This window comes from Danio rerio, chromosome 15 (genome assembly GCF_049306965.1).
Source record: "Danio rerio strain Tuebingen ecotype United States chromosome 15, GRCz12tu, whole genome shotgun sequence".
In the NCBI taxonomy this organism is placed as follows: domain Eukaryota; kingdom Metazoa; phylum Chordata; class Actinopteri; order Cypriniformes; family Danionidae; genus Danio; species Danio rerio.
The window spans coordinates 38,034,867-38,058,077 of record NC_133190.1 but is presented as its reverse complement, the minus strand read 5'-3'; the positions used below and the strand labels follow the sequence as shown (position 1 = coordinate 38,058,077).

The 23,211-nt window shown below is 34.2% G+C and overlaps 1 protein-coding gene across 50 annotated transcripts in view; it reads left to right on the top strand.

Moving 5' to 3' along the window:
- The window catches only part of mecom (MDS1 and EVI1 complex locus), a 293,545-nt gene extending 274,108 nt beyond the window's left edge, over positions 1 to 19,437 (top strand). For 25 of the 50 annotated variants that reach the window (XM_073923918.1, XM_073923908.1, XM_073923917.1 and 22 more), the window contains 7 exons: positions 1,014 to 1,180; positions 3,564 to 3,641; positions 7,504 to 7,661; positions 7,787 to 7,931; positions 14,171 to 14,410; positions 15,892 to 16,057; positions 16,821 to 19,437. In XM_073923918.1, coding sequence (XP_073780019.1) covers positions 1,014 to 1,180; positions 3,564 to 3,641; positions 7,504 to 7,661; positions 7,787 to 7,931; positions 14,171 to 14,410; positions 15,892 to 16,057; positions 16,821 to 16,949 — 1,083 coding nt within the window. In that variant the 3' untranslated portion in view covers positions 16,950 to 19,437. Of the gene's footprint in view, positions 1 to 1,013; positions 1,181 to 3,563; positions 3,642 to 7,503; positions 7,674 to 7,786; positions 7,932 to 14,170; positions 14,411 to 15,891; positions 16,058 to 16,820 lie in introns of all 50 variants that reach the window. The other 25 variants (XM_073923914.1, XM_073923902.1, XM_073923913.1 and 22 more) reach the window with 1 other exon arrangement.
- The last annotated feature ends 3,774 nt before the right edge of the window (positions 19,438 to 23,211 follow it).

Here is a 23,211-nt window from a genome sequence, read left to right as displayed (position 1 = left end):
TTTTTTTGTTGGAAAATTTAAAGAAAAAGATTTCATACACTGAGATCTTTCACTTTTGATTAAAACCAAAATATTATTTCTTGAATTGAGATCTAGCTGAGGAGACTTCAGCAAGTCCCCATTGACCTTTCTTCGGTATCCAGACACGTCTTTCTTAGACCTTCTCTGATATTTTCTTCTGAAGGAAACAGACGTTGCTTTGTGCGTTTAATATATGTATGTCCGTGTGTCCTTCACTGTGAATCAGAACTGATTTGTCACCAAAACCTGAAATACGAAAAGGGGAAAATTCAATACACACGTGCAATAATGCAAATCCACAGCGCTTTCTGAAAGGCCTCAGTGTTAGGCTGCGGTTGATAGGCCCGTTCGCCTACAGGGACCCCCGACTCCCCCTCCCTCTCCTTCCTATGATATCATTATTACTGCTGTCTCAGCCTTGATCAGTAATGTCAACATCTTTCATATTGACGAATGTGCTGTCTGCTCATATTGTGCACTGAATGCTTTATGGCCAACATAGGACATGAATCACTCTTGCTCTTCAGCGCGCCTCACACACACAGTCACACTACTCTCAGGCCTTATGTTGTTCCCATTCTCTGGCTGACACACACATGTATCTCCTTCTCCTATGAGAGTGTGTCCATTTTCGATGAAAGCAACTGTTAGGCTTAATTAGAAAATTGGCAGCAGTTTCTCTGTGTGTGTGTTTGTGTGTGTGTGTGTGTGTGTGTGTGTGTGTGTGTGTGTGTGTGTGTGTTTGTGTGTGTGCGTGTGTACATGTGTGGTCCATTTTATAACATGCGTTGTTATTTGTGTTTGTGCGCCAAAATTGGACATTACAGATCAGCAAAAGCATTTCACACTGTTATTCGAGAGTGAAAGTTCACGGTCAGCGTTTTGCTACACACATCTGTGGTAGAAGCTCAGTAAATTGGAGTAACACAGTGGGATGTGTGTCTTTAAAGACCTCACAGTGAGGTAATAAAACATTTGTCTATCTCTCGCAGATGTCGGCGATTGAAAACATGGCTGAAAAGCTGGAATCCTTCAGCTCTTTGAAGCCAGACGGCGGTGACATCATGCGTTCTGTTCCCTCCATGTTCGACTTCCGGGCTCCACCCACTACACTTCCCGAAACACTGTTACGCAAAGGCAAAGAGCGCTACACCTGCAGGTAACACTCATTTACTTCTATAGCATGATGTACAAAGCTAATTGAAAACATTTGATCTATATACTATATAACAGTCCAACTAATTGAAAGGAAACAAGTTAATATACTATAGTATGTAAACAAAGTAATATAGAAATGACTTAGTAAGTTAACAAACAAATAAATCGATATACTATACTATACTATACTATACTATACTATACTATGTAAACAATGTAATTTAGAACTGATGTAGTAAAAAAACAAATCATTATACTATACCAGGGATGGGCAAACTTGATCCTTGAGGGCCGGTGTCCCTGCAGAGTTTTGTTCCAACACTAGTCAAACACACCTGAACAAACTAATCAGTGTCTTCAAGATCACTTGAACTCTATAGGGAGGTCTGTTTGAATAGGGTTGGAGCTAAACTGTGCAGGACACCGGCCCTCCAGGACCGAGATTGCCCACCCCTGTACTATACTATACTATACTATGTAAACAATGTAATATAGAAACAATGTAGTAATCAAACAAATCTATATACTATACTATGTAAACAAAGTAATATAGAAATTATATAGTTTTAAAACAAATTGATATACTATACTCTATAGTATGTAAAAAAAAAAAAAAGTAATATAGAAATTATATAGTAAACAAACAATCAAATCAATATACTATAGCATAGATTGTGAACAAAGTAATAAAGAAATTATATAGTAAGTAAACAAACAAACAAACTAATTGATATACTATACTTTACAGCAGGGCTGCTCAATCCTGTTCCCGTAGATCTACCTTACTGCAAAACACAGCTCTCACCCTGATCAAACACACCTGAACCAATTAATTAGGACCTGAACTGCACTTGATAATTACAGGCAGGTGTGCTTGAAATGGGTAGCAACTGAAATCTACAGGAAGGTAGATCTCCAGGAACAGGATTGAGCATCCCCGCTCTACAGTATGCAAGCAAAGTAATATAGAAATAATATAGAAAGTTAACAAATAAACGTATATATACCATAGTATAGTATGTAAACAAAGTAATATAGAAATAATATAGTAACCAAACAAACAAATCAATATAGTATACTATAGTATGTAAACAAAGTAATATAGAAATGATATAGTAAGTTAACAAACAAATAAATCGATATACTAAACTAAACTATACTATACTTTACTATACTATACTATACTATACTATACTATACTGTGTAAACAAAGTAATATAAAAAGTGATGTAGTTAAAAAAACAAATCATTACACTATACTATACTGTACTATACTATACTATACTGTACTATACTATACTATGTAAACAATGTTGTATACAAACAATGTAGTAAACAAACAAATCGAAATACTATACTATACTATACTATGTAAACAAAGTAATATAGAAATGATATAGTGAGTAAACAACAAATACATTTATATACTATAGTATAGTATGTAAACAAAGTAATATAGAAATGATATACTAAACAATCAAATTAATATACTATAGTATAGTTTGTAAACAAAGTAATATAGAAATTATAATGTAAGTAAACAAACCTGTTTTGTATTCTGTTTGTAATCAATCATCAAACTATAACTTAAAGCAACGCAACACTAATTTAATAATACATTTATATTTATTTATTTATTATGTAGCTTCTATTTATAGAGCGAAGTACAAGTTAACAATCTAAAATTAAATTTAAAGTAAACAAACAAATTTATGAAACATGTAGGAAATACACAAACAGAATTAAGCGGCTACTGTATACTGACAAAAAAAACAACACAATATATTTAATTATTAAAAAGCTTTTATTCTAAATTGTTGTTTATGCTGCAAACTTCTCAGTAATAATATATGGAAAATTAATATATAAATAATATCAGGATTTTAGGACTGTTATGGCCAAAACAACTTTATATAATTAATTTACATTAATAACAATAACATATATTTTTAAACATAAGTTATTTTGAGATATGTGTCAATTAGATAATACTTGGCAGCAAAATTGGTATAATATTATCTTTTATTATTAATATTAATATTAATATTATATTAATATTTTTATGTATTATCATTTATATATTATAGCCTACTAATAATATAGTATAATACAGTTAACAATATAACATTTTATATATTGTAACATGCTTAATTAGAGTAGACCGAAATATAATAATCAGTATTGCGTGCCAATGTTTATACTAACCCATGTTTGTTTAGTTTTTGTTTGTTTCATTAATAAGATGTTGAAGTAAACATTTGTTTGATGTTTAATGAGTGTGGACAGCGCTGAGCTGGAATGCAGGGGGTTTTTGAGAAATGTGTGTGTGTGTGTGTGTGTATTGCTGAGTATTGTTCCTGGAGATCTGTTTCCTTCCCCTATAGATACTGTGGTAAGATATTCCCACGCTCGGCCAACCTTACAAGACATCTACGGACACACACAGGGGAGCAGCCTTACAGGTGACACACACGCACGAACACACAAATATAGAATGGATGATGTAATCTGGTATTTATATACTCAGCAGACTGCATGTAGCATGTGTGTAATACAGCAAACTGGTATAAATCATTAAGGTATAATCATTTATGCTGAGAGAATAACAGTTCTGTAGGATTATGGTTATTAGCTGAAGTACTTTGCCAATGTTAAGGTGGGACATTACACTGCTGTATTTATGCACCAGTCACTGTGGAAATTTTGAATTTTGGGTTATCATAGTGTTTTAAAAGTATTGTAATATATTATGTGTCTGCACATTTCAACTACAATGCATATTTTTAAAGGCTGTTTTCTTCAAATGAGTTGTTTTTCTGTATTCTATATTATTTTAATATTCTGAAGGTTTTTACTGAGAGATTTTTATGATAATATAGAGTTATATACAACATAGCAAAATCTTGGAATTTCTTCAAAGTTGTGAATCAAAGTAATCAAGTCTGAATTATGGAGAGATAAAAATAAAAATACAATATATAAATGCTATCATAATTGGAGGAATACAGAGATGACTGTAGTGTCACAAGCAAATAGAATTTTTTAATTGAGCTTGTTTTAAGTCTAAAAAAAAGGGTTAAAAAAACTTTCAAAAAGTGTACCCTATGTATTTGCCTGTGCATGGTGTTTCCCTTTAAGATGCAAAATGTATTGGAGGAGAGTATGTAAAATAACTACGAGGTGATAGTCAGATTAGTAGTATTTGCTATTAACACCCCCAAGAAACATTTAATTTTCCACCTGTGTTGGTTGTAGTTCACATGCACCTTATCATCATCTCCTCTGCTTGTTTATTACTAAATATGAGGTAGTTTTTGCACTACTTTTGAGTTCTGTAATTGATTTATTGTCAGGAGATCACTTTGTAAATCTATCCCTAAATGTCTAGACGCTGGAATATTGGGAAAATTTTGATTTTAGGACAGAAAAATGCCATGGAATGTAATAAAGTTGGGTTGGGCGAATAATCAAAGGTGTTTTTCATGTGCATCTTGTCAGTAAAGATGTTTCTGGTAAATATGCTACACAGAGCCATAGTTCATTGACAAATTAAGCAAAATGAATGATGATAACAACTGAGATAATAACACCAGTTTGAGTAAATTCTCAATGAGTAAAGGCACTGTGTAGTAAATGCTAGACATGAAATACCACATATTATAACATGTTTTTACTATAAACTTCAGTCTAGTGTTTAAAATAAATCCTTCTGAAATGATTCTGTAGTCATGTGGTTGTTAGTCATGCTGAATCAGTGAAAGCAGAAAAATTATTTATTCGTACTGAAACGCTAGTATCCGCTTGTTAAGTCTAACTTCACGGGAACCAGCTACTGGATCTAAGCAATCTATCAAACGGTATGGGGAGGCTCAACAAATGGTGTAATACTTTTAAAAATCATGATTGCAAAATATATAACCATGGATAATATCAGATGGCCAGAAAGTGATTGTTTTTTTTATAAAATGTTAAAATATTGATGTTTGTGATGCAGCAAGTCCAGATAAGGTTACTGTATGTATACCATGATTTTCTTTAAAAAAAAAAAAAAAAACTATTACTTTAATGCGTTAGTAGCGGCTTGGACCTGAAAACAGTATTCCTTATGTCAAGTGGATAGAGTATACCCACACAAGAGCGCCCTCTGAGATGTATTACTGAACACATACTGTAACTGTTCTTCCCTGACAAGATGTGCATGAAATCCCATTTTGCGATTTCACTTTGATGAATCGCCAATCAAAATCTTAAAATATCACACAAATTTGAGATGCACAAAATATCAGCGGCCATATTGATATAGGCTGATAAATGTTATATTTATTGTTAGAGTTATCGCTCTGATTTCAAAATTATTCCAGTATCTTTAAGCTGATAAATTATGTATTATTTCTGCAGGTTGATCCACTTTACATGCTTGCTGCCTGCTACTTTTTAATTTTATTTTACTGGTATTTTGATTATGGTTGAGGTTCCCTAAGATAGATGGTTGCTTTATTTATGATTTTTTAAAACAAGGAGAAAATTTATTCACATAAAAAAGTTTGGCTCAGAAATGAATTGTTGTTAAATAAAGCCCAAAGTTCAGTTCAGACTATTCTTACTTTTTTAATAGTTGTTGACTGTATGTGTTTGTCTTATATTTATTGGCTAATACATCAGATAATTATTGGCTAATATCGGTAGAGCTATCGGTATCTGTATCTGAAGTTTTTTTTTTTTTTTTTTATAAAATCAGAGGTTAACTGTATGTGTTTGCCTTCAGATGTTGGCAATCATGCATAAAAATATTTATTATATGTATTATATTTATTGGATAATACATCACAGAGTTATCAGCTAATATCGGTAGAGTTGTCAGTATAGGTATATAAGTTTTTTTTTATAAAATAAGTTGTTAGCTGTATGTATTTGCCTTCAGATTTTGGCAGTCTTGCAGAGAAATTAGTATTTATATTTATCGGCTAATATCAGTATATGTATTGGTATTGGTATCTGAAGTTTTTAAAATAAAATCAGTTGTTAACTGCATGTGTTTGCCTTCAAATCTTGGAAATCATGCAGAAAATGTATATTTATATTTATCAGCAAAAAAATCTGAAACTTATCAGCTAATATTGGTAGAGTTGTTGGTATTGGTACCTGAAGTTTTTATTTTAATAAAATCAGTTGTTAATTGTATGTGTTTGCCTTCAAATGTTGGCAATCGTGCAGATTTTATTTTTTTTTTATATTTATTGGCTAATATATCTGAGACTTATCGGCTAATATCGGTAGAGTTACTTGTATTGGTATCTAAAGTTTTTTTTGTTTGTTTTTTAATAAAGTTTTTAACTATTTGTGTTTGCCTTCAGATTTTTGCAATCATGCAGAAAATGTATATTTATATTTATCGGTTACTATATCAGAGAATTATCGGTTAATATCGGTAGAGTTATCAGTATCGGTATAGTAAGGTTTTTTTTATTTTATAAAATTAGTTGTTGACTGTATGTGTTTTCCTTCAGATTTTGCAGTCTTCAGAAAAATTTATTGGCTAATACAGCAGAGAATTATCGGCTGATATCGGTAGATTTATCGGCATTTGTCAAAAATTCCATATCGGTTGCATCCCTGTAATAAAATCAAATATTTTCAGAGTATTCTTTGAAATATGTCACTAAGAATGATTGAGCTGAAGTACAGACAGACAGGGAGACTGAAGGAAGTGTGCATGAATAATAGAGGTGCTGACTGTTGTTCAGCTGCGGGCCAGCAAAGGCAGCTGGGTAATTAGGCCTCGGACTCTTTCAGGGAGTTTTAAAACACTGCAGAGGAACAGGCGTGCGCGTGCACACACTGCGTTTGTGGTCCATCTGACCACAGGGGAGGTTTGTACAGGCCTGTGTTACTTTCCAGATAGCCTCAATCTCCTCGTGCTGGCAGGGCTTTAAAGGAGCCGCTGATCAGCCTTTAACTGCTATTTAATTTCGATTTTTTTTTTGTTCTGTCGCTTTCGGAGGAGAGAGAGTCGGAGAGATAACAGGTTCCTGGGAGACGCAGTTTAGCGCGTAACTCCACGGGTTGCAGGGAAGATATGATCACGTAATCATACAGGATAATTCTGCGTGAAGAGACTTGGCAACCGCATGAGCTTTTTGAGCGGAGGGAGGATGTGGAGTTTTGAGTGTTACTGAGTTGGCCAAAGATTAGAGACTCAGAGTTCATGACCACTCAATCATGTGTTTGAGACCCTGCGTGTGTGCGAGACGGATAAAGCAAGAGAGAGAGTTGTGAAATACAGTGTTTGGTTAATTAAAGTCGTATGCGTCTTTGTGTCCGCAGATGTAAGTATTGCGATCGCTCGTTCAGCATTTCGTCGAATCTTCAGCGCCACATCAGGAACATCCACAACAAAGAGAAACCCTTCAAATGCCACCTGTGCGACCGCTGCTTCGGGCAACAGACCAACCTGGATCGGCATCTCAAAAAACACGAGAATGGTAATTTAGCAGGTAGACACACACATATGAATAAAAAGCCGACATTTTAGATCTTCTTTTATGAATGCGTATTTAATATGCGGAGTCTTATGTATAGATGATATTAATTGTTGTTTGTTGTGTAGGCACAGCAATGTCATCACCTCGTTCAGAGCTGGACAGCAGCAGTGCCATCTTGGAGGACAAGGAAGACTCGTATTTTAATGAAATACGAAATTTCATCAGTAATACGGCTCGAAATGCCACGTCTCCATCCCAGTCTGAGGAAGGGTAAATATAGTCTTCTTTTGCACTGATAAATGCAGTTCATATGCAAAGACCAACTTTTATTAGGTGTAACTGCTGACTTGCTGTCAAACAAGTGGTTTAATATTTTACATATCTTCACATCAGTCCAATTCATCATTTATTTCCTCCTATCAAATCTGATCATTTTAATTTAATACATTTTTTTATTTTATTTTATTTATTTTTTTGTTTAATTTAATTTAATTTTTGTTTATTAATGTTCATTTTTTAACTTAATGTATTAATTTTATTTAAAAAATTTTTATGTATTGTATTTTATTTATTTATTTTTTTAGTTTAGTTTTTATTTTAATTTTTTTAATTTTAATTTATTGCATTATTATTATTTAAAAATCACATGGATTCCGATTTACTCAAATCAAACTCAAGTCTTGTTCATATGTGAGAATTTATACGATATGAATCGGATCCGTGCTCGCATGTCGGCTGTGTAAGCAGGTAGATCTGAATTTTACCTGTTAATGCAAGTCGCGCATCATTAAAAACCATATCAAATGACGTCAACTCGCTTGCATTCGGAACAGACTTCAGCAGAGTCCCAAACCTTAAATCTCATAACTGAGGACTAAAAAAAGCTTTTATATTGTCATGTAGGACAAGTATTTAGGCATGTTAATGCGAGAGAGAGAGAGAGAGAGAGAGAGAGAGAGAGAGAGAGAGAGAGAGAGAGAGAGAGCACAACATCCGCCATATAACCAATAAAAACTATAATTATATTTATATATAATTATATAAAACTAAATTATATATGCATAAATCATGCCATGGACATTACATTAAGATGATTGCTGCTTTAAAAAGGCTAGATTAAAAGAAATGTTAAAATGAGAATAGTGCGGACGTAGCAAGTGCTCATTCGGTACAAGGTACAGCTAAACAGATGTGTTTTCAGTCTTGATTTGAATGTGCCTAAAGTTTGAGCACATTTAACCTGGTAGCTTTATTTAGCATAAATAAATAAAGATTTAAATAAATAAAGTGGATCCACCCTGCTTTGACTCTTGGAATTTATAGTTTATTTAATCCGAAAGATCTGAGTGATCTGTTAGCTTTGTTTTCAGTTAGCATATCTGTAATGTAATGAGGTCCAAGGCCATTTAGGGATTTACAGACAAGTAATAATACTTTAAAATCTATTCTGAATGCACTTGGAGCCAGTGTAAAGAACTGAGGACAGGTGTGATGTGCTCTGATTTTCTGGTTCTGGTCAGAATCCTGGCAACAGCGTTCTGGATGAGCTGCAACTGTCTGACTGTCTTTTTGGGAAGTCTAGTGAGGAGTACATTACAGTAATCCGCCCTGCTGGTGATAAAAGCATAAACAAGTTTCTTTCAGTCTTCACTTGAAACAAAGCATCTAATCCTTGCAATGTTTTTGAGATGAGAGTATGCTGATTTAGATACTGTTTTGATGTGACTACTGAGGTTTAAAAAAGATCTCAAATCCAAAATATTTTATTAACTATGTGTAAATGTTATTATATTATATGTATTACATAATTAGGTTTAGATTAGATAATTATTTATATTTTCATAAAGGCTGAATTAAGTATTTACATAGGTTCTTAATCCACATCATAATTTTCTATACTTCTGTTAAGTGGTTTGTGCAGGTGACAAAATATGAATATCATATAAATATTCACATCAGCCTAAGTCAGCATTTTTTTCCTCCTATCAGATCTGAATAATTTAATTTATTTTATTTTATTTGAATATTATTATTTTTTTATTATTATTTTTTAAAGTTTTCATTTTTATTACATGTTATTATAAAATTATTTAAGATTTTTTATAATTATTATTCGCATAGAGTAATGAAGTTTGCCCTGCGCACTTGCGATTTTAAAAAAACGTTTTGGTGCGTTAATCTTGTCAATACTATTGTTCAAAAGGTCATGATTCGAACTCATCAAATAATTGCTTCGTACAGTTTTTATTTTACATTCTTCTGGTGATACAAAACACTAACATTTCGGCACAATTCCTTCCTCAGTATGTGACACGATACTCTCACTCCACCCTTTTGTCCCACAATCCATCACATTGTGTCATTGGTTAGACGGCCACTCGATCTCATTTTCATTTCACTATACCGTAATTAACCACACAAGGATTATTATTATTATTATTCAACATATTTTCTTTAAGTTTACCTTTTTTTCTTTTATTTAATTATTTTTTGCAGTGCCAAAAATTAAACACATATTATGTGTATATTTTTAAGTATATTATTTTAAATGTATTATGTTAAATGGGAGTCATGGTGGGCGAAGTGGGTAGCACAATCTTCTCACAGCAAGAAAGTCACTGGTTTGAGTCCCGGCTGGGTCAGTTTACATTTCTGTGTGGAGTTTGCATATTCTCTCCATGTTCGTGTGGGTTTCCTCCGGGTGCTCTGGTTTCCCCCACAGTCCAAAGACATGCGCTATAGTTGAATTAAATAGACTAGATTGGCCGTAGTGTATGAGTGTGTGAAAGAGTTTGTATGGCTGTTTCCCAGTGATGAGTTGCAGCTGGAAGGGCATCTGCTGTGTAAAACACATGCTAGATAAGTTGGCGGTTCATTCCACTGTGGCGACTCCTCATTAATAAATGGACTAAGCCGAAAATGAATGAATGAATAATAAGTATATTTTATGTTTACATTTTAGATGTTTACATAAAAGCTAGGTGAACTACACGCAGTCAAGTGTGGGCTCACATACACACGCATACACTCTCACACAGATGAAGTGTCCATTAGTCTGTCAGTCATCAGTTGTCGCTAGTTGCCTCCGGCAGAATGGAGGTTATTATACACAAACATTACTGAACACAACACTTCTCATGCCTTATTCATTAACCCTCACCTCTGAGTGAATAGCAGCACATGAAAGGAACAGGCCAGTGTAGTAGTGTGTATCAACCGCACATGTGAGCATATCTGTGTGTGTACATATATTCAGTACGGTTGTTAATCATTAGCCTGTCGCCTGCGGTTTCTGAGAGCAAAGATTAGGGCAGGTCTCCAGGAGAACGTGATTACTGATTGGCCGATTGTGAGCGCGTGCAGAACGCTGTTGACTTTTGGCTGCGTGCACATACATGAATTTTGCCATCTGCATATGATAATTATGGCCGATCATTTCCCAGCAGTGATCATCAGGTTGGATGACGTTTTAAATGTTTGACCTGGTCATCCGTCTCTGTGTGTGTGACAGATTGAGTCAGATAAAGATCTTACAGGCTTTTGTTTTTTTTAATTCTTCATTGTTTCATTAAAAGTCATTACAGCATGGACTATGTGTGTGTTTGTGTGCGTCTCACATCTGGACCCAACATGTGTTTGTGAACAGGAAGTAGGAGGTCAGAGGTTGCTGGATGTTTCCTGTCAGAGTGACTGCTCCTGATAGATACTTTATCCTCCACAAATTACCACAGCTCTCTCTAATTAGTCGATGTGTTTTCATCATCACGCCATCGCTGCCTCTCTCGTTCCCTCTCACGCAGTATTAGGGGTGCGGAGTGATGAAAGAAGGTGATTTCGGGGATTATCCGAGATGTAAAAAGGGCTTTGCGCTGTTAACCCCATGGTGAAACGCTAATCTGGGGGGAAAACAGAGATGTGAGTCTGAAAGAGATGGAGGTGAAAGATGAAACTGGAGTAAATGTTATTGGTCAGAGGTTGCTCTTTTGGAGAACTGCAGAGATGACACACTGGTTGTGTTTTATGGATAGATGGATGGATGGATGGATGGATGGATGGATGGATGGATGGATGGATGGATGGATGAATAAAATAAAGGATGGATGGATGGATAGATGGATGGATGGATGGATGGATGAATGGATAAAATAATGAATGGATAAATGAATGGATGGATGGATGGATGGATGGATGGATGGATGGATGGATGGATGGATGGATGGATGAAATGAACAAAACAATGGATAGATGGATTGATGATGGATGAATAAAATTGGATGGATGGATGGATGGATGGATAAATAAATAAACAATTTATGGAAGGATGGATGAAGGATGATGGATGGATGAATAAAACGATGGATGGATGGATGGATGGATGGAAGGATGGATGGAATGAACAAATCAATGGACGGATGGATGGATGGATGGATAAAATGAACAAAACAATGGATTGATGGATGGATAAATAAAACTGGATGGATGGATAAATAAAACAAATGATGGATGAATAGAATGATAGGTGAAGGATGATGGATGGAATGAAAGAACAAACAAAATGTATGGATGGATGGATGGATGGATGGATGGATGGATGGATGGATGGGTAAAACGATGGATGGATAGATGGATGGATAGATAGACGGATAGACATAAAACAATGGATGGATGGATAAATAAAATGATGGATGAATAGATGGATGGATGGATGGGATAGATGGATAAAACAATTGATGGATGGAAGGAAAGATAAAGGATGATTGATGAATAAAACAATGGATAGATGGATGGATGGATGGATGGATGGATGGATGGATGGATGGATGGATGGATGGATGGATGGATGGATGAAATGATCAAAACAATGAATGGATGGATTGACGGAATGAACAAAACGATGGATGGATGAAGGGATGGATGGATGGAATGAACAAAATGATGGATAGATGGATGGATGTATAAATGGATAGATGAACAAACAAAACAATGAATGGATGGAATGAACAAACAAATGGATGATGGATAAAATCAATAAACAAACAAAATGTATTAATATAAATATGAATATCGATAATTGAAAGCTTGATAGTTGGAACAAATGACAGATATAAAAATGGCACAAACAGAACATGGATAAAATAAAAGATGGATGCAGGGATGGATGAAAAAAAGCTTATGGTAGGATAAGATGAGAGTTGGATCTGAAGCTAATTATGGATGGATAATATAAATTCATAAAATTTATATGGATGATAAATAACTGGATAAATATCTCAATAGAATGATAATGAAACAAAGAAATGAAGGATGGATGTTTGGATTGATGAATGGGTGGAATGTTTGGTAGTTCAATCGATAGAACTAAGGATCGATAAATAGAAAAACTAAACAGATCAAACAATGGAAGTGGACATAATGATGGATAGGTGGACGAGTGAACAATGGATAGATGGATGAACGAGGGGATAAGATAACTTAAACCAAAATTAACTAATGACTGAGAGATTATATTTATTTGTTAAGACTTCAGATTTGTAATTAAATGGAATATTTATCAGATTTTTTCATCGTGCAACTTTACACACAGGCTTGTACAGGTCTTTTTTTGTTTGTTTGTTTGTTTTGTTTAGTAATTTTGTGATTGTTCTGGTCTTTTTAAAGGTGAAAACTTACTATTAGTAGGTGGAGTAAAGAGTAGAATCAGGACAGAACGTGTAAACCAGTCTAATATGGCGTCTGTTTTTTTTTGTTTGTTGACATGTCTAAACACAAAAGTGTATAATGACATATTACATATCTATTAAAAGGAGATGATAAATTATTAGGACATAATTACTGATGTCCCCATTTCTTAAAAAAATCTTCTAAATCATACAGAATGAAACTGTACACAGTTTTCCAATGGGTCTAGTGGTAGGACAATATAAAATGCAGTTTGTACACTATAAATACAGCGGAAACCTATGGAATGTCCTCGCAATTCACAAAACCAAACCTGTGTGTGTGTGAGTTTAGATAGCTGGCCTCTGTCTCTGTGGGGAAATGACTGCTTTGGCAGCTCCTTCTCTCCACTCACCAAATGGGCTGTCAGCTAAATATTTGGCCTATTAGATGAATTGGAGATAAAGAAGAAAATAAACTCGGGAAAGAGGAGATGTGAGCAGTCTGAGTGAGAGAGAGCGCGCTGAAAATAAGTGAGAGGAAGTGTGGAGGTCTGCTGTGTAAGTGGCCTGGCGATGGGCGGCTGCTTTCTGCCAGCCAGAGGCCCTCAAACCTGATGACAAACAGCCTCTTTCTGCAGCACACACACTTACACTCTTTCTTTCAGCATTTCCTCTCATTTAGAAAGCGTGGGCATGTGGTTCAGCTCTTTAAGCTGGTTTATTTGTTTGAGCCAAACAGAACTTGGTTTTCAGCGCTAAATGATTTTCTCTCTGTAATCAGGGATCGGCATATCGGCCCAAAAAAGTCGATGTCGACATAACGTCATTATTTCTCTCTGCTCTCCTCAGGCTGAACGGGAGTCATTTTGATGGAGATAAAGCTCTGTCCGGTCAGGGGTCACGTGACCTTGATGAAGAGGAGGGGGAGGAGCTTGGAGCAGAGGAAGAGGAGGCGGAGCATAACGACGGTGCTAGGAAAGCGGGCGATGACGGAGTGCCAAGCAATCTGGATCAAGACATCATAAATGACGACATGGATTTTGAGGGACAGGAGGATCTAGAGATGAACAGTAAATCTTCACCGCAAAGGTACACCTACAGGAGTTTAACTCATCTTTATTTCTATTGACCTTATGCTTTACGTGCAACTAGGCGCAATCATTTAAATCTATTTGGCTTAAGACGTCTGGGCTCATTCACTTCTATTAATTTTTAGACTTTACAAACAGCTCGTTATTCTGCTTGATGTTACAAACTGATGTACTTAATGTACTTTTTATGTGTAGTCATGAACACACTTGCTTGTAGAGCGAGATTGTTTTCTGTCGTTTATTATTCCAAGTCACTTCTTCTATAGGTAACTAAATTGGAAGTTCGAAAACAATTGCAAAAACAAGCGTACTTTCACATCACAATTAGGTCAGTATCGCTTTTACAGTGTAGACCGTCAAAGCTGCTTAACATAGATGATGTTCTAGTGAACTGAAACTGCATCTGTCTAGTTTTTACAGTTAAAATTTTGTTCATTGTAATGTAAATGTCACTCCTATGGAGCCAGATGCCAAAAAGAATACATTTACAAAATATGACTCATACATCCAAAACACAATTCGCATTTACAAAATCAAAATACACAGACAGTTCGTAAATTAAACACACGATTCAAAAATACACAAATCCAATTCGTAAATTTAAAAAAAAAATGGATCAAAAATACACAAATACAATTTGTAAATTAAGAAAACTATTTGAAAATACACAAATTCAATTCGTAAGTTCAAAAAAACGTTTAAAAAATACACAAATACAATTCGTAAGTTCCAAAAACAATTCAAAAATACACAAATACAATTCGTAAATTGAAAAAAACGGATCAAAAATACACAAATACCATTCGTAAATTACAAAAATTATTCAAAAATACACAAATCCAATTCATAAATTCAAAATACGATTCAAAAATACACAAATACAATTCATAAATTCAAAAAAACGGTTTAAAAATATACAAATACAATTTGTAAATTAATAAAACAATTAAAAAATACCCAAATACAGATCGTAAATTTAAAAAATGATTTAAAAATACACAAATCCAATTCATAAATTCAAAACACGATTCAAAAATACACAAATACAATACATTAATTCCAAAAACAATCTAAAAAATACACAAATCCAATTCATTTGGCGAAAATATTTGATTTTTACTTGTGAATTCACAAATTGTGTGCTGTATTTATGAATTGTGTTTTGAATTTACAAATTGGATATTGTAAATGTGAATTGCTGTGCGTGTATGAATTTTATTTCATAAATGTATTATTTCTGAGACTGATCTGGCTCCTTACACTACTGAAAGCCTAAGCACTGAAGGGTAAATCCAGTGATGTGCATCTCAACAAATCCCAAACCAGTGGCAGGGAACGAACTTCACCAATTGACGAAAGTGAAGGAAAACTAACCTTGTGAAAAAACAGGCATAGCTGGGCTTGATCAGTTCACCACTTGTGCAGGTTATGTTCGTTCATTTTATGGTTGGGATCTAACTGAATCTGAATCATTTACAGGTTTGATGAGGATGACGAAGATCAGAGCAGCTTCTCCACGCTGGATCACATCCGTCACTTTAGTATGGAGGATGGGGATCTCAGCGACGGGGATGTCAGCAGCTTTGGTCCCGCCCACCTGCAAGAGGGCATCAAGCAGCCTCTCTACAGGAAGTCAAAGTCGCAGGTATGGCCATTACTGTCTAACTGCTAATCTTATAAAGATCAAAACCTATTAATGATGTTTGCTATATTATTTAGGCATTTATTTGCCCTTTATTGATATTATTTATATAATATCAGCGAATCATTTAATTAATAATATTGTATGATAACTGTAAACATAAGATTTATTAATAATTATATTAATAATAATAATTATAATAAGTGTTTATGATGGCAAAAATGTTGTATATAGTTACTAGGTATTGTAATTATTGTTTTAAATTTTTATTAAATCTATTAATATTGATATTACTTACTAAATTTAACTAATATTAATAATTATTTACAAGTATAAAATGTTTATTAATTTAATATTTTAATAAAATTATATATAGGTGTGTGTACATATATATATATATATATATATATATATATATATATATATATATATATATATATATATATATATATATATATATATATAGCTTTAATAATATTATTATTATTGTTAACTATTCTGGCCAAATATTTATTACAATTAAACAAGTATACAAGTATAATTTGTATTATAATTTTTATAATAATAATAACTTTTATAAACCCATAGTAGTTATATTATTAGTAAACATTTATAATTTTCATAACAAGCATCAGAGTGTTCATGGATATAGTCTGTGTATTATAAGCAGAATTATTTTATTAATAATAATAATAATAATAATATTAATACATTTATATATCTACATATTATATATTTGTAACTGTAAATCTGTCTTTGTTTATAGGCATATGCTATGATGCTGTCTCTAGCCGATAAGGATCCACTTCATTCGTCTACCCATAATGCCCCAATGTGGCACAGTTTGGCCCGTGCTGCAGAACCCAGCGCCATTCAATCTCTCAGTCACGTATGACACCCTGACGGGACTTAACATTCTGCTACACGACAGCCAGAGACGCTGGTCCACAAACACACCGCACAAGAGACAAGTGCCCGAATCCATGTAACACACACACACACACACACACACACCTTCCCCATAAACATGAACAAATCATTGATCAAGTAGGAATGACAGTAGTGTTTGATGGTGATGATGAAGACGATGACAATATTAGTAAATTCGTAATAATAGTTGTATTTATTCTGTCCAGTTCCAGTGTTTTGCACAGCAGTGGCAGCTGGTGAACCGTTTTTGAAACATTGGTGTTTGTGAGTTTTGTCCGATGTTACTGAGAGTAACACATCAGAGTCTTCCACAAGACAAAATGTGATCGCAGAACTATTCAGGCACAAATTGCCTGCCGGCCTGTAAATATACTGAACATTAATGACATCACACACACGCGAATGCAAATACCGACAAATCAACCAAGTAAACATTTCAACAGTTTTTTTTTCTGGTCTTGTGCACAAACGTATAAACACAAGAGGTCGTTGGTGTTTCTCTTTGAAGTGAATTTATAAACCGATAAAAGGTGTGACCTTTAAACCTCTCACTGACGCTGCTTGTAAAAATAAAAAAACGAAAAATACGGTGTAAAGGAGCGAGAAAGTGACTCTTTCAGGTTCTGTCCAATTAAAGCACTGCATTACCTTCAACCCACTTTCAAGCCCGTTTGTGCGATAACTATGGAGCCAGATCAGTCTCAAAAATAATACATTTATAATTTATAATACATCCATCCACAATGCAATTCGCATTTACAAAATCCAATTCGTAAACTCAAAACACGATTAAGAAATACACAAATCCAATTAGTCATCTCAAAAATACACATCCAGTTCGTCAATTCAAAACACAAATCCTAATTACACAAATTCAATTTGTCAATTCAAAACACAATTCATAAATACGCAAATCCAATTAGAAAATTCGAAACAGGATTCAAAAATACACAAATCTATTTCTTGAATTCCAAAATACACAAATCCATTTTTTCAATTTAAAAATACACAAATCCAATTCATAAATTCAAAACACGAAATCAAAAACACAAATTCAATTTATAAATTCAAAACACGAATCCTAAATACACAAATACAATTCGTAAATTCAAAACACAATTAAAAAATACACAAATCCAATGCGTAAATTCAAAACACGAATCCTAAATACACAACTCCAATTTGTAAATTCAAAACATGAATCCCAAACACATATCCAATTTGTAAATTCAAAAATACACAAATCACAAATGCGTAAATTCGAAACACAAATTCTAAATACACAGTCAATATTTAATTGAAAACACGATTCCTAAATGTGAAATTACAAATAATTTGTTTTGTATTTATATATTGTGTTTTAAATATACAAATTGGATTTTGTAACTGTGAATTTTGCTGTGCACGTATGAATTTTATTTCATAAGTGTACTATTTCTGAGACTGATCTGGCTCCATTGTAAACAGACACTCTTTTTAGTTAGTTGTAAAAAAAAAACTGCTAGTAAACTTTTTTTTTCTAAATTAAAAAAAAAAATAGAATCTGAATCTGTAGAAATTGCGTTAAAGGGCATTCTATCATTTCCACGGTAACCTTCTTCCATTAGTTGGCGAATGATACCACTAAGTAGCCTGAATTTTAGTCTTTAGCTACACCGTCCTTGTGTGTCTTTCATTTATAGACAATCATGGGTTCCTTTTTTTCCTTGTCATTTTTGTTTTGTCTTTTTTTCCTTTGGTTGATGTCGTCAATGTTATTGCTGTGTATCTTGAAAGTTGTATTTATTTCTTTGCAAACTGTAGTTTGTTTACTGAATAGCACTGCTCTCAAAGCGCCCCCTTGTGTCCGAAATGAAGAATTTCTCACTGAAATGTTTTTCGGGGGAAAGAGACTCTACTGGGGTTTGTAGAAACGTCTGAATGCCAGATAGTATTAAACGTACCATCACAGCTTATACTTCTAATTAAAAACTGGTAAATGATATAGATATTACGTAGGGTTTTTTTTTTTTTTTGTATGACAGTTTATTGATTCAACTGTAAAATAGAAAAAAATGAGAAAAAAAGGAAAGAAGAATAAAAACAGCTGATATAATTTCTTCATCAAACAAACGCATGATTGGTCCAAGCTGTACCTGACATTTTCTATGGTTGTCTGCAAGCTTGTGTGACGTTCGGGTCCATGTTGATTTCTTGTGCCAAACCTATGAGAAATGCCAGATTTTGTTTCTCCTCACAGGGGAAGGGGGGTGTGAAGGACCAGATCTTTCCTATTTCACTTTGTTTGTTATTTTTGTCGATGTTTATAATCCCATTTTTAAAAGTAATCAGTGAGTTGAGGTACTTCTGTTTTAATGCTTTCTACAATGTAACTGTATTGCATTATAATTCAATACTGTGGGAGGAGTTACTGAGAAATAAAAACTCCTATGTGGGCGAACTGTGCACTCTCACACTGTGTGTGACTTCCTCTTTCTCTGTGTCTTCATCTCTTGAGGTGGACTCGCTCAAATAACATGTGAAGGTTACATTTCACCCTAAAATCCATGATTGTAATTACTGTAATGCGTTTTGTGAAGAAAAAAAGCCTCAATCTTAATTATTATTGATTTTCTTAACATAAAATTATACAATTCAATCATACAATATTAGTTGTTTCAATTTAATAGATACATAGTTTACTGTAATAATTACATATATTGTAGTTATTGCATAAAATAGCTATTTGTGAATTATTGTAACGAGTCAGGTTGCAACAGAAATGAGGATCCAAATGCAGTTTATGAAAAGAATCATCAAGCAGGCAACGGTCAAAACAGGGACAGACAGAAGCATGCAGATAATCCAAAATCGTAGTCAGAGTACAGGTGAATGGTCGGGACAGGGGGCAAAAATAACTGTTAAAAAACAAGGCAAGGAAACACTTCGTAATGCTTACAGTTTAACAAGACTCAGCAATGTGAGTGTGAAATGCAGTGTGTATATACAGTCCATGTAATCATTCAATGATAAACTTCAGCTGTGTGTGTGTGTGTGATGCTGCGGTCACACAGCATGCAAAACCCTGTCGTACAGTGCTGCGAAAAGGGGCAGGATTAAACAAGATGATTAGACATTTTAAAAAGCGAGCGATTGGTTTTTATTTTAAATTTCTGTCCAGAGAGGTCATGTTTTGATCTTCGATTGGTCTCAGGCAGTCATGTGATGTGAATTAGTACGAGCTTGCGTTTCCGGTCTGTCGCATTTGTATGAATGGAAGTATATGAGGCGAAAAGGGCAGTGTGACTGCAGCTTTAGTGTCTGGATGACTGTCAGCTGTGTCAGGAGTGATTGGAGCAATGACTTCTGGGAGTTGTAGTTCAGTTTAGTGGCAGAATTGTAGTTTTCTAGCGATCTGAAACTGCTAGATTGCTGGTGATCATAACAATTATATTACTTAAAAATCATTAAGTATATATAACAGTTAATGTATGGTTATTTTATTGTACATTATAATTGTAATTAATGTCAAAATGTCATTTATCATCAATTATATATTATGTGTTATTATATTATATGTAGCAAAAAAAAATGCTTATTTTAATGTAAACAAAACGTTTACATTTTTTGTTATGTCCACATGCCTTCTCGTTCATTTCACTTTTTGTGTGTTGTGTATGACCTTGCTCATATACACAAATGAGTTGTGGTTTTATAGGGTAGCATTGCAATTAGTTATTGTTTTACAAGCTCGATACTAAAAATTAACTTATTCTTTCCCTGGCCACACCAAAAATAAACAAATAAATGAATAATTTGTTAGCCACAAATTTAAAATAATTAGAAATTTTCAAAACAAGCTAAATACAGCTGTATACATACACTTTTTATTCAACAAAACCTTTCTTTAAAAAAAAAAAAAACAATTGACGTTTTGTTTAATTGTTGTCATGTATCTAGAACTATGCACAGTAATCTGTCCAGACTAAAGGTCCCAGACCACCAGGATACATAAATGGGAAGTTAATCTCCTGCAATGATATAGTAAAGAGTGATCTCACTTGGTAATTTAATGATGGAATTTTTTTTTCCGTTTTTTTTTTCTTCCTTTTTTAATTTAGAAAAACATTGTCTGTGCAATAATATTAGAATAACTGCAATACATTGCAGTGAAAAAAATGATAAAAATTAAATTAAATACTCGTCATTGATATTTTTAAAAAAATCTTTTTTTTATTTCATCTGCATTAAAATAATTTTAATCATTTTGCTACCACCACTGATTTTAAGGATAAACTAAATTTAGTACAATGGCCCATAGCATTTTAAATTTAAAATAATTTCATACAACACACGCTGATATTAATGTACAATTTAAGCCAGAATTATTAACCCCCCCTCCTTTTTTCTTTTTTAAATATTTCCTAAATGATGTTAAACAGAGAAAGGACATTTTCACTGTATGTCTGATAATATTTTTTCTTCTGGAGAAAGTCGTATTTGTTTTATTTCGGCTAGAATAAAAGCAATTTTTAATTTTTTTTAAAAACCATTTTAAGACCAAAATTATTAGCCCCTTTCAGCTATATTTTTCCCGCTAGTCTACAGAACAAATTATCATTATACAATAACTTGCCTAATTACCCTAACCTGCCTAGTTAACCTAATCAACCTAGTTAAGCCTCTAAATGTCACTTTAAGCTGTGTAGAAGTGTCTTGGAAAAATATCTAGTCAAATATTATTTACTGTCATCATGGCAAAGATAAAATAAATCAGTTATTAGAGATGAGTTATTAAAACTATTATGTTTAGAAACATGTTGAAAAAAATCTCTGTTTAACAGAAGTTGGGGGGAAAAAAGGGGGGGGGGCTTGGCTAACATTTCTGACTTCAACTGTATATTTGTATATATTTATTTGCCTTATACTACTGAATAATGTCATAATTAATAAAAAAAGACCCAAAGTAGGCTTAATCCCAATTTTAATCTTATTTTTATTATCCTTAGCTGAAAATGTTCTATCATTTTCTGTTTCTCAATCACACAGACAATGATTGCTGGAGCTGCTTGATGCCCTACAGATGATTCTCACACACAGCCACACACATTTCCGAGAGAGAGAGGGAATAAACCTCCATTGATAGCGGCTCTCTCACACACCCACTCGTATTATTTCACAGCGAGACACATAAAAATCTGCTTGACACACGCTGGCAGACGGACACAGCGCGAGTCTGCTCCCCGGTCATGGCTCTCACACAGGCCCCACTGTCCCGCAGCCAGAGAGAGGCCAGAATGAGCGGCGCTCTCGTTTGTTTGAGCCAAATGATGGATGAGGTGGAGAGATGTGATGACCTGGCTCATCGCTCAAACGCTCAATGAGAAACAACATTCCAGTGACGGCTCGCTCTCATTGTTTCAACGGGATTCCCACTTCTCCTGCCAACCCCGCTCGCAAAACCCTCCGTCTCACCCCCTCATAAGTCGGACTCTTTCCGTGCTAATCATATTCCCCAATGTCCTTTTCCAGAGGGAGGCAGTTTTATCACTTTATTCTCCTCCAGTGTTTGAGTATTCATCATCTTCTCTGTGATTGCGGATGGAGGGCCGATGACTGCTTGTCTGGAATCGAGACGCTGTGTGTTTGGCCGATGACAGGCTAAATGGGATTTGCTTGGGAAAATTAGTTAGCTTTTTAATTAATTAGCTTTTTTGTGTGTTTCCTGGTATTTTTTAGTCTGACAGGAATGTGATTTTTGTTGTCGCTGTCTGGATTATGAGGGTTAGAGGAACACTTTCTGAACACAGATAAAACACACAAGTTTCTCAAGCCAACGACTTCATGTTGATAATAATGATTCATTTATTTTCTTGTTGGCTTAGTCTCTTTATTAATCAGGGGTCGCCACAGCAGAATGAACCGCCAACTTATTCAGCATATGTTTTACGCAGCGGATGCCCTTCCAGCTGCAACCCAGTACTGGGAAACATCCATACACACTCATTTACACACATACACTACAGACAATTAAGCTTGTCTTTGGAATGAGGGGGAAATCGGAGCACCCGGAGGAAACCCACGCGACCACAGGGAAAACATGCAAACTCTACACAGAAATGCCAACTGACCCAGCTGAGGCCGGAACCGTCGACCTTCTTGCTGTGAGGAGACAGCACTACCCACTGCGCTGCTGTTGATTATAATATAATTTGTAATTTGGGAAGTAGGTGATTAATTACTAATTA